The 13,088-nt window shown below is 43.5% G+C and overlaps 1 protein-coding gene and 1 non-coding gene across 2 annotated transcripts in view; both read left to right on the forward strand.

The window, feature by feature from the left end:
• The first annotated feature begins 4,072 nt into the window (after positions 1 to 4,072).
• Positions 4,073 to 4,176, forward strand: LOC122117930. The gene has a single exon (XR_006149250.1). It is a non-coding gene; the product is annotated as a U6 spliceosomal RNA (small nuclear RNA).
• Positions 4,177 to 6,472: 2,296 nt separating this feature from the next.
• Rras2 (RAS related 2) overlaps positions 6,473 to 13,088 on the forward strand; it is a 64,129-nt gene continuing 57,513 nt past the window's right edge. The window contains exon 1 of the mRNA XM_042691567.1: positions 6,473 to 6,604. Coding sequence (XP_042547501.1) covers positions 6,497 to 6,604 — 108 coding nt within the window. The 5' untranslated portion in view covers positions 6,473 to 6,496. The remainder of the gene's footprint in view (positions 6,605 to 13,088) is intronic.

The raw sequence follows: 13,088 nt of genomic DNA on the forward strand, positions 1-13,088 counted from the left end.
TTATAAACCTATCAGCAGTGAAGGATTCTAGTTCCTCTACATCCTCATCAACAGTTATTATTATTTCTCTTATGGACTACGGTCTTCCTAGTTGTTGTGAAGTGGCCTCTTAGTGAAAACCACAAGTGGGACTCTTATACTTTGGGTTCAGCAACTGAATCTGTTCCTGATTGGTCTGACTTTCATCATTTGACCGCACTGTAATTACACTAGCTAGGGGAGGATGATCATCTTAAGTGAATTTGGTTCAACCTGTGGAGCTGGATATAGAGGTGAGTCACTGTCAAAATATAGAGGGGGAAATTCAGAGATACAATAGTGTCATGTCCCACCCGCCCCCAACTCCTTACCTATGGTTTTGTATCCCATGGTTTCCATTACCTATGGCCAGTTGCAGTTGGAAAATATTAATTGGAAAGTTCAAGAAGTAAAAAATTCATAAGTAAAAAATTTCTATGCATGCTGTACTGAGTAACACGACAAAATCTCATGTTGCCCTGCTCTGCCCTATCCAGGAAGTGAATCATCCTACTACCCACTGGATCCATGTAGTATATCCTACCTGCTACCTATTAGTCACAGTCTTCTTTATCAGATCAACTGTTGTGATATTCATTAAACATGTTCAAGTAACCCTTATTTGTTTCAGAATAGCCCCACAATACAACAGTGATGGTTGTCCAACCTTTTCTCTCTTTTTCTTTCTTTTTTACTTCCTTCTGTCCTTTTGTTATCCATTCTCTTTTTATTTTGTGTGTGTGCCAGTAAACTGGGCTTGAACTCAGGCCTTCACACTTTCCCTTGGTTCTTTTGTTCAAGGCTGGCACTCTACCATTTGAACCACACCTGTACTTCTGGCTTTCTGCTGGTTAATTGGAGATAAGTCTTATGGATTTGTCTGCCTGGGCTGGCTTCCTCAGATCTCAGCTAGGATTACAGGCATGAGTCACCAGTGCCCATCCCAATTTTCTTTTCTTTTTTTTTTTTTCTATTTTTGGGTCCAGTCATGGGGCCTGAACTCTGGGCCTGGGTACTGTCCCTCAGCTCTTCAGCTCAAGGCTAGCACTCTACCACTTGAGCCACAGTGCCACTTCCGGCTTTTTTTCCCCTGCTTACGTGGAGCTGAGGAATGGAACCCAGGGCCTCAGGCATGCAAGGCAAGCGCTCTACCACTGAGCCACCTTCCCAGCTCCCCAATTTTCTTATAGTATATTATCATAGCTTTATTTTATCATTAGTGGTTGCTATTAATTAAAATTTGTATTCGCATATATTAGTTGTGCAAGGAGATTTCATTGTGACATTTCCATATATTCATACAATGTAGCTTATCAAACTCACCACCTTTATCACTCTTCCTCATCCCTTCTCTTAAGACAATTTCAAAAGGTTTCATTATTCTACAGTTATACATCCATATAAAGAACTTGGTATTGATCTCTTACTATGTTTAACTTGCAAATGAAACTTTAGCTAAGATACACATAACCTAGGATATATAGGGTTGGTTACTACCTAAAATTTCAGGCATCTTCTGGGTGTCTTGAAATGTATCCTAAAGGATGAAGGGACTTCTGTACTACTTGAAAGGGGAAGTAAAAACAGGTGCAAGGAAGGCAATGAACATATATGATCTACAGTGTTAGCTTTGTCCTGTACACATGGATCAAAGTAGTACAGAAGAGGAAGGAAAGAAAATCTTAATTAAAACTTGGGTTGAAGAGTAGGTCAGAGTACAGGTTCTCCTAAAAATGAGTTTTCTCTCTACAAACTCTGGCCATCATATATATATATATAAGATCTCAGCTTGTATATTTTATTGTTTCTTTTCTTTTTATTTTATGTTTTCCTTTGCTAGTACTGGGATTGGAACTCAGGTTCTTGCTTGCTTGGCAGGTGCTCTACAGCTATACCACACCTCCCATCCTTTTTTTTTGCTTTCTTCCTTCCCTAAATATTGGGGCTTAAACTTAGAGAGGCCTTGAACTTGCTTCCCTTGCTTGTTCATGCCTGGTGCTTTACCCCTTGACCCATTCCTCAGGGTTTTTTTAAACTGGTTAATTGGAGATGGAGTCTCTAGCTCAGCTTTTTGCTAGTTAATTGGAGATGGGGGTCTTGCAGACTTGCCTGGGCTGGCTTTAAACAGGTATCTTCCAAGTAGCTCTCAGCCTCCTGAGTGTTAAGATTACAGGTGTGAGCCAGTGGCATCCTGATTATTTTTCAGATAGGGTCTTGCTTCTTGCTCAGGCATGAGTCTGGACAGCGATCCTTCTATTTTAGGCTGCCTGTCATAGCTGGGATGACAGACGTATATCACCACAACCACCTTCTTCCATTGAGATAAAATTTGTGGACTTTTTTGCAGACTGGGCTGGAACCCAGTCTCCTGATCTCTCTCACACACCGTGTGTGCTACTGCGTCCATCCATTAGTTGAGAAGTGGTCTCATGTACATACCTTATGTTGTTTGGAAACGTGATCTTTCTCATTCTCAGCCTCTCTGGTGGCAAGGATTACAGGCACAAGCCACTGGCATATAGTTGTTTTTGAGAGAGGGTCTTGATATGTAGCCCAGCATGGCCTCAAACTAGTGATTCTCCAGCATCAACCTTCCAAGTACTGAAAATTTTGCCCAGCTGTCCATGTGCTCCTCCTTGGAAGCAGAACTCTTGAATCATCTTCTGAGTCCTGAGGGATTATGAGGAATTGCAGGGCTAGGCACACATTGAGAGGCATCGGGGGAAACATGGCAGGCGCTTTCTCACCATTTCCTTGATATAGGCTCTCATTTCTGTTCTTTCTCTTTTTCTCCTTACTCTTTCACACTGGTAATAATATGTGTTGTTGAGGCTTTTCCAGCCACTATTGCTGTGTAATCAGTATTTTAAAAAAATGCTGCTTCAAACGTGGGTAGTTTTTTTGTTGTTGGTAGTATTGTTTTTGTTTTTGCTTTTGCTTTTTTTTTTTTTTTTAATGGATGGCAAAGTGGGAGCACACAGAGGAGGGAGGGTAAACAAATGCAATCATGCTCTTCAGTATACACTAGGTGGAAACTGACCTATGTAACTTGTGGGCAGAGCTAGGAGAGAGAAACTGGGGGAAAGCAAAGGAAAGGGTGCCATTGTCCAAAAAAGAAATGTACTCATGGTAACCCCTTTCAACAATGCCTTAATAATAACAATAAAATTACATTTTAAAAAATGCTGCTTTAGATCACTGTGGTGGTGTTGGTTAGTATTTCCAGCTACCCGAGGCTCAGGTGGGAAGATTATAAATTTGAAGTTGAGCTACATAGTAAGACCAGGTCAAAACCCAAAACCAAACAAATCAATAAAAATGTGTGTGTGTGTGAGGGGGTGATGGTGAGGAAGGAAGAGGGGAGAAGGGAGGGGAGGGGAGAGAATGAGGAGAGGAGAGAGAACAAGAGAACAAAGCTGCTTGGCTGGGAGGTGTAGCTCAGGATCAGAATGCTTGCCTTGCATGAACAAGGCCCTGACTCCAATTCTTAGCAAAGCAACAAACAACATCAAAAAACCCAAACCCGCCGGGCGCTGGTGGCTCACGCCTGTAATCCTAGCTACTCAGGAGGCTGAGATCTGAGGATCGTGGTTCAATGCCAGCCCGGGCAGGAGAGACCTATCTCCAATAAACCACAAAAAAACCAGAAGTGGCGCTGTAGCTCAAGTGATAGAGCGCTCGCCTTGAGCTGAAGAGCTGAGGGACAGCGCCCAGGCCCAGAGTTCAAGCCCCACGACCGACAAAAAAAAAAAAAAAAAAAGATTAAAAAAAAAACAAAACCCAAACCCAAAACAAAGCTCAAAAGCTTCTTAAATGAACCATTTTGTACCATACTGATACAAATCAGAGATCTGACAATTAAAAGCCGTGGCTGACTCTGGGTTCTGGATCCTGTTCTAGAGGAGAAAAATGCTCTAAATGATGTTAAGTCAACTGATAAAGATGAGTGAAAGATTGCACAAAAGTATTCCAGTCAATGTTAGACCTACTGAGAGAGAGAGAAGAATGCAACGATAAAGCAAGTAAAAAATGTTTGTAGTAAGAAAATTTGGGCGCTGGTTTGGCAGAACATATACTAAAATGGGAAGGATACAGAGAAGATTCTGATGGCCCCTGTGCAAGGATGACATGCAAATTTGTGAGGCATTCCATATTTTTACACTGTTCAAAAAATGTACACATTACCGTCTGACTATGTAACTGTAACCCCGCTGTCACCTTTACAATAAAAATAAATTTAAGTCAGGCACCGGTGGCTCATGCCTGTAATCCTAGCTACTCAGGAGGCTGAGATCTGAGGATCATGGTTCAAAGCCAGCCTGTGCAAGAAAGCCGGTGAGATTTTTTTTTTTTAATTTAATTTTATTTTATTTGAGAACATACTGTACAGAGGGGTTACAATTACATGGGCAGGATAATGCATACATTCCGGTGAGATTTTTATCTCCAACAAACCACTAGAAAACCGGAAGTGGCGCTGTGGCTAAAGTGGTAGAGTGCTCGCCTTGAGCTGAAGTGCTCAGGGACAGTGCCCAGGCCCAGAGTTCAAGCCTCACCACCACCACCACCACCAAAAACAAAAAATTTAAAAAATGACTCTGATAATAGTAAAAAAAGAAATTTAAATTTGCATAAAGAATCTATGGGCATTCTTTATACTTTACATATTGAAATTATTTCCCAAATAAAAGGTTTTTTTTTTTTCCGTTTTCTGGTACTGGGGCTTAAACTTCACACATCTTGCTTAGCTTATTCAATCTAGTTTGGTGCTCTACCACTTAAATCACACCTCCCCTTTGGGCTTTTTGGTTAATTGTAGATCAGAATCCTTAAATTTGTCTGCCCAGGCTGGCTTCAAACTGAGATCCTCGTTCTCAGTCTCCTGAGTAGCTAGGAGCCACAGGCTCCCAGCTGTTTTAGGTGTATTATGTTAATTTATTTCTTATTAAAATACCTCCATTTTGGGGAGGAGGAAATTGAGGTGCAGAGGTTAAGTTCTCACTGCCATTGGTGAACATAGGTAGGATTTAATCCTTTCTGGCCCCAGAGCCCATGATCTTAATTGCTACTCTATACTGCCTTTACATACAGCTGTGGTTCCTGCTACAGTCGATCAATCTGGTGCACACACAGACAATCAGCTTTTACCAATCACAACCACTGGCATTGAACATCATGCCAATGCTTTCCTCCTCAGATCTACCTTTTGCATATGTGGTTTCCTTTCACTGGGATATTTTTCTTCCAATCGTACATTTATGTATATGATTTATTTTTCAGGTATTTTTGGAAAGCCTCCTCTGACCATCCAACTCTGGGGGTGAGTGCTTATCTACTGAGTACACACCGTCGTGCCTGATGGTGCCTAGATCACTATGCCTTATAATTTGCCTTGGTTGTCTCCACCATTGAATCCAAGTTCCTTGAGGGTAGGGACACAAATATGTGCCTAAAAACATCTGTAGCATTGAGCAGACCGCTTGCTAGGTAGCACGTCACCAAGTAAATACTAACAGCCCATGAAAACATGCCTAATTGGGCAGACTGCCTGGCAGGTAGAAAGCATGTCACCAAGTAAATACTGATCTCTTACACTCCGCATTTGCGATTACCATACATTCCTCACACATCAACATAGCCACCAGGGCACGGTACCAACATACACACAGTCTACTATATCCACGCCTGTCTAAGCAGACTCAACCACTGTGATTTATTCCCCATATTCCTGTCCTATTCCTCACAGAGTCCTGCCACAATTTACCCTGTCAGCTCTCATCCTCAATCACTGCCTATACTTTTTTTTTTTTTTAACGTAAGTGCAGTCACCATCTGAACTCTGAAGCAGGGTATGTACTCTCTCTAACCTAACTTCAGTTAATACGTGTGTTTTTCGACCACGCGTTGTTTTTCATCCACACAGTCCCTGACATATACCATTACGGTCATCCGTCGTTTTCTCGACTTCCCCCCACTCTCGCCTCACGCTTACGACCACACTTGGCACGCACGCGCTCCGGGGCCGGGACTGGGGCGGCACCGCGGTGGGGTCCGCAGCCCGGGGTGGACGCGCGGAACCCCAGCCCCGAGCCCCGGCGGGCGCGGCCCCGCCCCGCCCCCTCATGCATATGCAGCGCCCCAGCCCGGCGGCCCGGCCCCCAGACGGCCATTTGTAGCGGCGCTGGAGGCTGCGTTCCGTTCGCCTGTGGAGCTGCGGAGAGGAGCGCGTCCCTCTGGCCGCGGCCACCCCTGGTTCCCGGTGTGTCCCGGGACGCTCTGCGCCTCGGGTGGCACCCAGTCAAGCCCCAGGGGCCGTGCTGCGGAGCGGGCCGACCCTCCCAGCAACCTCCGGGGCGCTCGGGACCCCCGCCCGGCCGCTCGCCCGGAACCCGCCGGCCGCACAAGTCCCCGAAGCCGGGCCTAGGGCGCGCGGCGGCGGCGGCGGCGGCTCGGCGCGGCCGGGCTCGGCGGCGTCCCCATGGCCGCGGCCAGCTGGCGGGACGGCTCGGGCCAGGAGAAGTACCGGCTCGTGGTGGTCGGCGGCGGCGGCGTGGGCAAGTCGGCGCTCACCATCCAGTTCATCCAGGTGCGGGGAGCGGGCCTGCGGGGCGGCGGCGGGCGCGGGCTCGCGCTACCTGTGGCGGGGTGGCCGCTGCGACCCCGCCCGGGAGGCGCCGCTCGGGCGCGGGGGGCGGACGGGCTGCGGGCTGCGGGCGCGGGGCGGGCTCGGCGCCGATGCCCCGCGGCCACACGTCGCGCTCCTGCCCGCCCGGCCCCCCGGCTCGCGCGGCGTCCGAGGAGTCCGGCTTCTCAGGAATGCGGCCGGGGAGGGCGGAGCGGGCGGGGTGGGAAGCGCCCGACCACCTTATCGCTCCGGCCGCCGCCGCCGCAGCGCGGCGGAGCCCGGCTTCCTGCCCCGGGGGCCCGGGCGTCGGGCGCGGGCTGGAGCCGGACCTCGCGAGCGCGCAGGTCCCGTCGGCGCGACCGCCGGGGCCGCTCGGGCTCCGGGTCCCCTGCGCCCTCGGGGCTTCTCCGCGCGGGTCGAGTCTGGCCGCCCGCTTGAGAGCTGCGCGTGTTTTCTTTGTGTGTGCGTGTGTGTGTGTGTGCCCTTTTCCCACAAGTCGCCTCTTAGGTAATACGTCCGGGTGGGAGTGTGTTGATAATGCCCCGGGGAAATGGAGGCTTGGAGGAAGTTAAAAATGTGCTTTGATAGGGGCGAGACCATTTCCTAGGAATTCCTGATGCCTTCCTGCCTCTGGCGGTGCCAAGGTGAAGTTTGGGATGAGCCAGCCTCGGGTGGCCCACTCGTGCGTTCTGGGCTCAACCCGCCTCTCCCCCACCGCACCCCACCCTCTTCTGGCTGTTGGAAAGGGGAAAGCGGGTCTGTGTTAGCCGTGGAATTCTTCATTCTTAGAATTTGCTGCTGGCACGAGGTCTGAGTGGGCTCCTCTTTGGATTTTTAAAGAAAGAAAGAGAAAAAGAACCAGATACCGCTCTCTTTTGTCAACCTAGAAGGTGTGGCATATGTTGGGAGAGAATACCCAGTTGAATCAGATGTCAGATATTTCCCCCCTTCCCCCTCTCTCTTTCTCACGCTCTCTCTCTGTAAAAGAGTAAAGATGATGAATTTTCTTTCCTTTTAAAAATCTGTTTCACACATTTGTCATGGAATGCATGGATAGCCGATTTCATTTCATGCTAATGTTTATCGTGGCATTAAAATACAGACTATCCCAACGTAAACGTGATTGTCACCTTTCACATTGAATAAGTGCACAGCGATTGCTGCCATAATATGCAAGGTGATTAAAACCTGCTGCAGAAGCCTTTGTATCCAGGAAGAGAGGATGTTTAGGTAATGAGCGTTTACAGGTGTGCTCCTTAGTGTGTTAAAACCAGGTGAGGTTAGTTAAGCAGACTCTGGGCTTGCTTTCTTTCACATTGTTTGCCATTTCCCTAGGGCCAAGAGTGTTTTGTTTTTAAATAACTGATGGCAAAATTAAACAGTTTGGGGTTGGGGATTTAGCTCAGTGGAAGTGCACATGCCTGGCAAGTGCAAGGCCCTGAGTTTGGTCTCCAGCTCTGGTAAATAAAACAAAGCTTCCCCCCCCCCCCAAAAAAAAATCCCCCAAACCCCAGAAAAGTTTATAGCTAAGTCTTTCCTTGGTGATTAGACTCGTGTTTAGGAGTGGAGGAAGTCTAGAGGTAGAGGAATCATACTGGTTTCCAGTATTCCTAAAACATTTAAGCAGCGACACGTCAGTTTATTATTTTACCAATTTAATGTAATGGTATTTGTAAGTTATTTTTGGTATTTAAGCCTTTATTTTTGGGAACTAGTATTAGAAACCATTTAATTAACCTTATCTTTGGTAACTGCTATCTTTGCAATGGTTTTCTGGAACTTGCTTGTTAAAGAATACTTCTTTATGAATGATACAGCATGTAGGTGCTTTAGATGACACCAAATAAGTAAAGATGCCCATGAGAAAGATATGTGTATGTATATATACATGCACAAGTATGAACTTTGAATCATACAAAACTTGAATGTGTCTTTTGTTCTGTTACTTATTGACTGTGAGAAATATCTTCTCTGAGCCTCAATTTTCCTACAAGTAGATCTTATGACATATTCTTTACAACTTTTGCATTTGAAGAAAGATCTTAATTTGTTATCTGGCATGTAATATGTACACCATTAGTGGAAACCTTTTTTTTTGTTGTTGTTGCTGTTCGTGGGGCTTGAACTCTGGGCTTGGGTGCTGTCCCTGTGCTCTTCAGCTCAAGGGAGCGCTCTACCCCTTGAACCACATGGCCACTTCCAGTTTTCTGAGTAGTTTATTGGAGATAAGAGTCTCACCGACTTTCCTTCTCCCGGCTGACTTTGAACCGTGATCCTCAGATCTCAGCCTCCTGAGTAGCTAGGATTACAGGTGTGAGCCACCGGCGACTGGCTTCCCCCCAGCCTTTTTTTTTTTTTTTAAATCATGCCTGTGTACAGGTCTGTAATGTGTTTAATGCAAATAGAACTCAGATTCCGAAAAGTCAGTGTGGGAAAGATTGATCGAAGCACGGTAGGGTTGGGATGCTCACCTAAGCCCTTGCTTAGCATACAAGATTGCTTGGATTTAACCCCCAACTCTTCACAAAATAAACAAATAGACAAGCACAAGTGGGATGTAGGCTTGGTGGTGGTAGGGAGAATGGCAATCATATTTGAGTATGGGGAGTCTCAGGCTAACTTGGCAAAACGTGTGTGCTGGGAGATGGCTTGGGGCCAGTGAAATAGAAATTAAGGCTCTAAAGTTGAGACCTGGTGGCTTACTACCCAGCCAGCTCTGTCATTTATTCTACCTACAGTCTTAAAACAAGTTACTTAACTGCTGTGTCAATCAGCTTTTCTCATCTGAAAGCTGAAGAAATAAGTACCACCCAAATTTGTGAATTGAGAAGCTACTGAATAAGTTAACATGTCAAAGTCTAGTACATAGAAAGACTTCATACTTTATTATTAATCTTAATCTTTATTGTCTGAATTAAGATTTATTCTGTTGTGATTATATACATGTAGAAACTGGAGTGAAAACAGGCAGCAGAGTAATCATTTTCAATAAAGATTTTTTTTGTAGACTAGAATGGCACAAATTGGTTGATTTTTTTTTTTTTTGAAGACCTTTGAAATGCTACCTTTTAACAGTAGCTTTTAGTATAATATTTTTATTATGTTGCCTTGAACAGGAAAGATATTAGAAACAAGTTTACAAGTGAAAAATTAAACAACTTTTGCCTTTAGTTTTCTGTTTGACTTTAGATTGCTATCTTCTGTGCATATAAAGAGCTACAAATTGGGAAATTCAGGTAACAGAGTTTCTTTTCCATCTTATTAGTGTATACAACAAATCTATGATTGAAATGTAAGTGCTAAGTATATGTGCTAAGTATGTGACCTTTGTGTTTCCTTGCTTATAGTTTTTGTTTGTCTGTGCGCCTATGCTGGTTCTGGTGCTTCAGCTGAAGCCTGATCGCCATCCCTAGCTTTTGTGCTCAAGGCTAGTGCTCTACCACTTGAGCAATAGCTTGTTTTTTGTTGGTTAGAGATAAACACAGACTTTTCTGTACAGGCTGGTTTTGAACCACAATCCTCAGTTCTCAGCCTCCTGAGTAGCTAAGAGGTGTATGCCACCAGTGCCTGGCTTGCTCATAGTTTAAAATAAAACAACCTCCCTTTTTCTTCTGTTGGCAGATAAAATGAATAAGCTGGTTGAGACGTGATTTTGACTTTGTAAAGAGTGGAAAGGAGAGATAGTTGTATCTGGAATTTTCATCTCTTACCCAGGAACTTTGGGTAATTTCTTGTAATCTCTTTAAGGCTTCATTTTCATAAAATAGTGGGTTTGGTCCAACAAATCACCGCTGAAGTTCTAGGATTCTTTTTTTTATTCAAACTAGTCACATGTGTCTTCAGTCAAGGTTCTTTAGTTCCGAGTCTCACTTTTCTGATTTAAAAAAGCAAAATCATACATCTTTAGGACTTTTGGAATAAATGCTTCCTGAACATCATTCAGTCCAGCGCCATCTTCTGAGTAAGTAATAATAGCTAACTTTATTTGCTGTTCTTCTGTATGTTGGTGTCCTTTCAAAACAAAATTTGTAATCTTTCCACTGCACCCCAACCCAACCATCTCTCTCACTTCTGTATGGTATTTATGTGATGAATTTTTTTTTTTGGTACATCTGGGGACTAAACTCAGGGCATCTCACTAGACTGGTGCTCTACCACTTGAGCTATGCCACTAATTCATCTTGCTTTGGTTCTTTTTGAGGTAGGGTCTTGATTTATGCCCTGGCTGGTGAGGCTGTCATCCACCTACTAATGCTTCCCTGTGTTGCTGATGACCAGGCATGTTCCGTTACACTTAGCTCTTTTAGCTAGTTCAAAGCTGAAGTAATAGGTGCATGTGCTAATGTGCACAGCCATTGCATGAGATGGAGTCTCTTGAACTGATTGTCCTGGAACCAGAGTTCCCTATCTTTACCTCCTAAATAGCTAAGATTACAAATGTGAGTCATCACATCTATTATTTTGCTTTCAGTATGTGTTGGGAACTTTTTTTAAAAAAATCTTTTTGGATGTAATTTTTAAAAAGTAACAGGATGGGGAGTGACGTAGTTCAGTGGCAGTGTGTGTGTTTAGCATGTACCAGCTGCTGGGCTTAATCTCTAGCACCAAAATAAAAAACCCAAAAGGAGTAATCATTGTTTTTTTGGGTTAATACTTAAGCAACTCTGAGAGGAGGCTATACATGTTTTATGAATTTAAAGAGACAGTTTTCCCAGTTCTTTTAATGTTCTAAGAATGTTTCTCAGCATATTGTCAGATTTTGGAGTAGTTGGTTTATATCTTAAGTTTTAGTCGGAAAACCTGTTCATCTGGACCTGACTCAAACATTGCTTTTTACCTGGAGTTTGTCTTTCAGGAAGTAGTTTTTCATTGTCTTTTCTTGGGACAGCGATCTTAGAAAGATTTCAAGACTTATTTGTGTTGTTAGTTACTTGATTCACATGTCAAGATTGGGAGTTTGAACTCTTCAATTGTTATTCCATTGCTACATCTTGAAGACACTGCAATTAGAAGTCCCTTAAATTGCTAATGTTTATGCACCACTATGAACCACTATGCACCACTAGGTTTATTTTTTGTGCAACTAATTATTGAAATTTTCTTTCTTTCTTTTTTTTTTTTTTTCTTGTGGGGCCTGAACTCTGGGCCTGGGCGCTGTCCCTCAGCTCTTTAGCTCAAGGCTAGCGCTCTGCCACTTGAGCCACAGTGCTACTTCCGGCTTTTTGTGCTTATGTGGTGCTGAGGAATTGAACCCAGGGTCTCACACATGCAAGGCAAGCGCACTACCACTATGCCACCTTCCCAGCCCCTAAATTTTCAATAATTTACGAATCAGTTGCTAACATTAAAACCTAAGAGGCTTCTTTCAGTTGAAATGGGCCTGCAGACTGTGCTGTGATCCAAATTCTAGGTACTCAGGCAAAACATTTCCTTACCGAGGATGGTGCTTGTATCAAACAGGCAGAGAACGTTACTTTTCCTTGGTAATGAAAATGGTCTTTTAAATTCAATTAGGCAAATACATTGGTAACTTCAGAAGGGATGGGAAGACTTAAAGTAATATTTTTAATTTTTTTTGAGACAGTTCATGTTATATATTCCAGCCTGGCCTCAAACTCACTGTCTTCCTGCCTCAGGCTTTACAAGTGCTGAGATTAAAGGAATGTATCATCACACATACCTATTCAGTTCTTTAAAAAAAAGGTTCCTTTTAACATTGTTTTTAAAATTGAGACGGATTTCTTTCTTTAAAATTTGGTGAAGAAAAACGGTCTTTTGGATATCAACTCTTTGTGTCTTCCTTGCTGAAAGTGATAATTAGTGAAAAGATTTTTACTGCCTGGAGACAGTAGAGTTCGTTAATTTTTCTTCTCCCTTTCTGACATTTATTTTTATGTTTATTCAGAGCTGCTTAGGCTTATTTTGATGATGCTTTTTATTATGTGCTACTTTTTTACATATATATGATAAACATTGGTAAAATGAAGTGTTCTTACAACTTCTTCACATTTAGAGTCCATGTCTGCTCTAATTATTGAATCTTGAAGGCCTTGATGTTGAATGAGTTTGCAGTAGAACTGCTGAGTTTGTGTTTGAGATTGAAACTTAGTTTAAACTAATGTCCTTGGTAGACTTGATTTATTTCTGTTTTGGAAAGAAAAATATGTCTCAGAGAAGCAAAGAAATATGTTATCTAAAATTGTGCTACTGGAGACATAATTAGATGACCTCTTTGATGTCTTGTAAGTTATATTTTATTTTTACTGTTTTCTCTAAGGAATGTAGCTTACTGAATAGCATTAAATTCTAGTTTAAAATTATGGACAACTTTTTGTTGGTATATATTGATAATTACATCTTGCTAGCAAGCTTAACATGTCACCTTGCATGATTATATTTTCTTAGGAGAAAGATCTTTGTATACATAAATGAATGTTCAGTACTA

The sequence above is a fragment of the Dipodomys spectabilis genome, unplaced genomic scaffold, assembly GCF_019054845.1.
Source record: "Dipodomys spectabilis isolate Male_0828 unplaced genomic scaffold, ASM1905484v1 ptg000145l, whole genome shotgun sequence".
In the NCBI taxonomy this organism is placed as follows: domain Eukaryota; kingdom Metazoa; phylum Chordata; class Mammalia; order Rodentia; family Heteromyidae; genus Dipodomys; species Dipodomys spectabilis.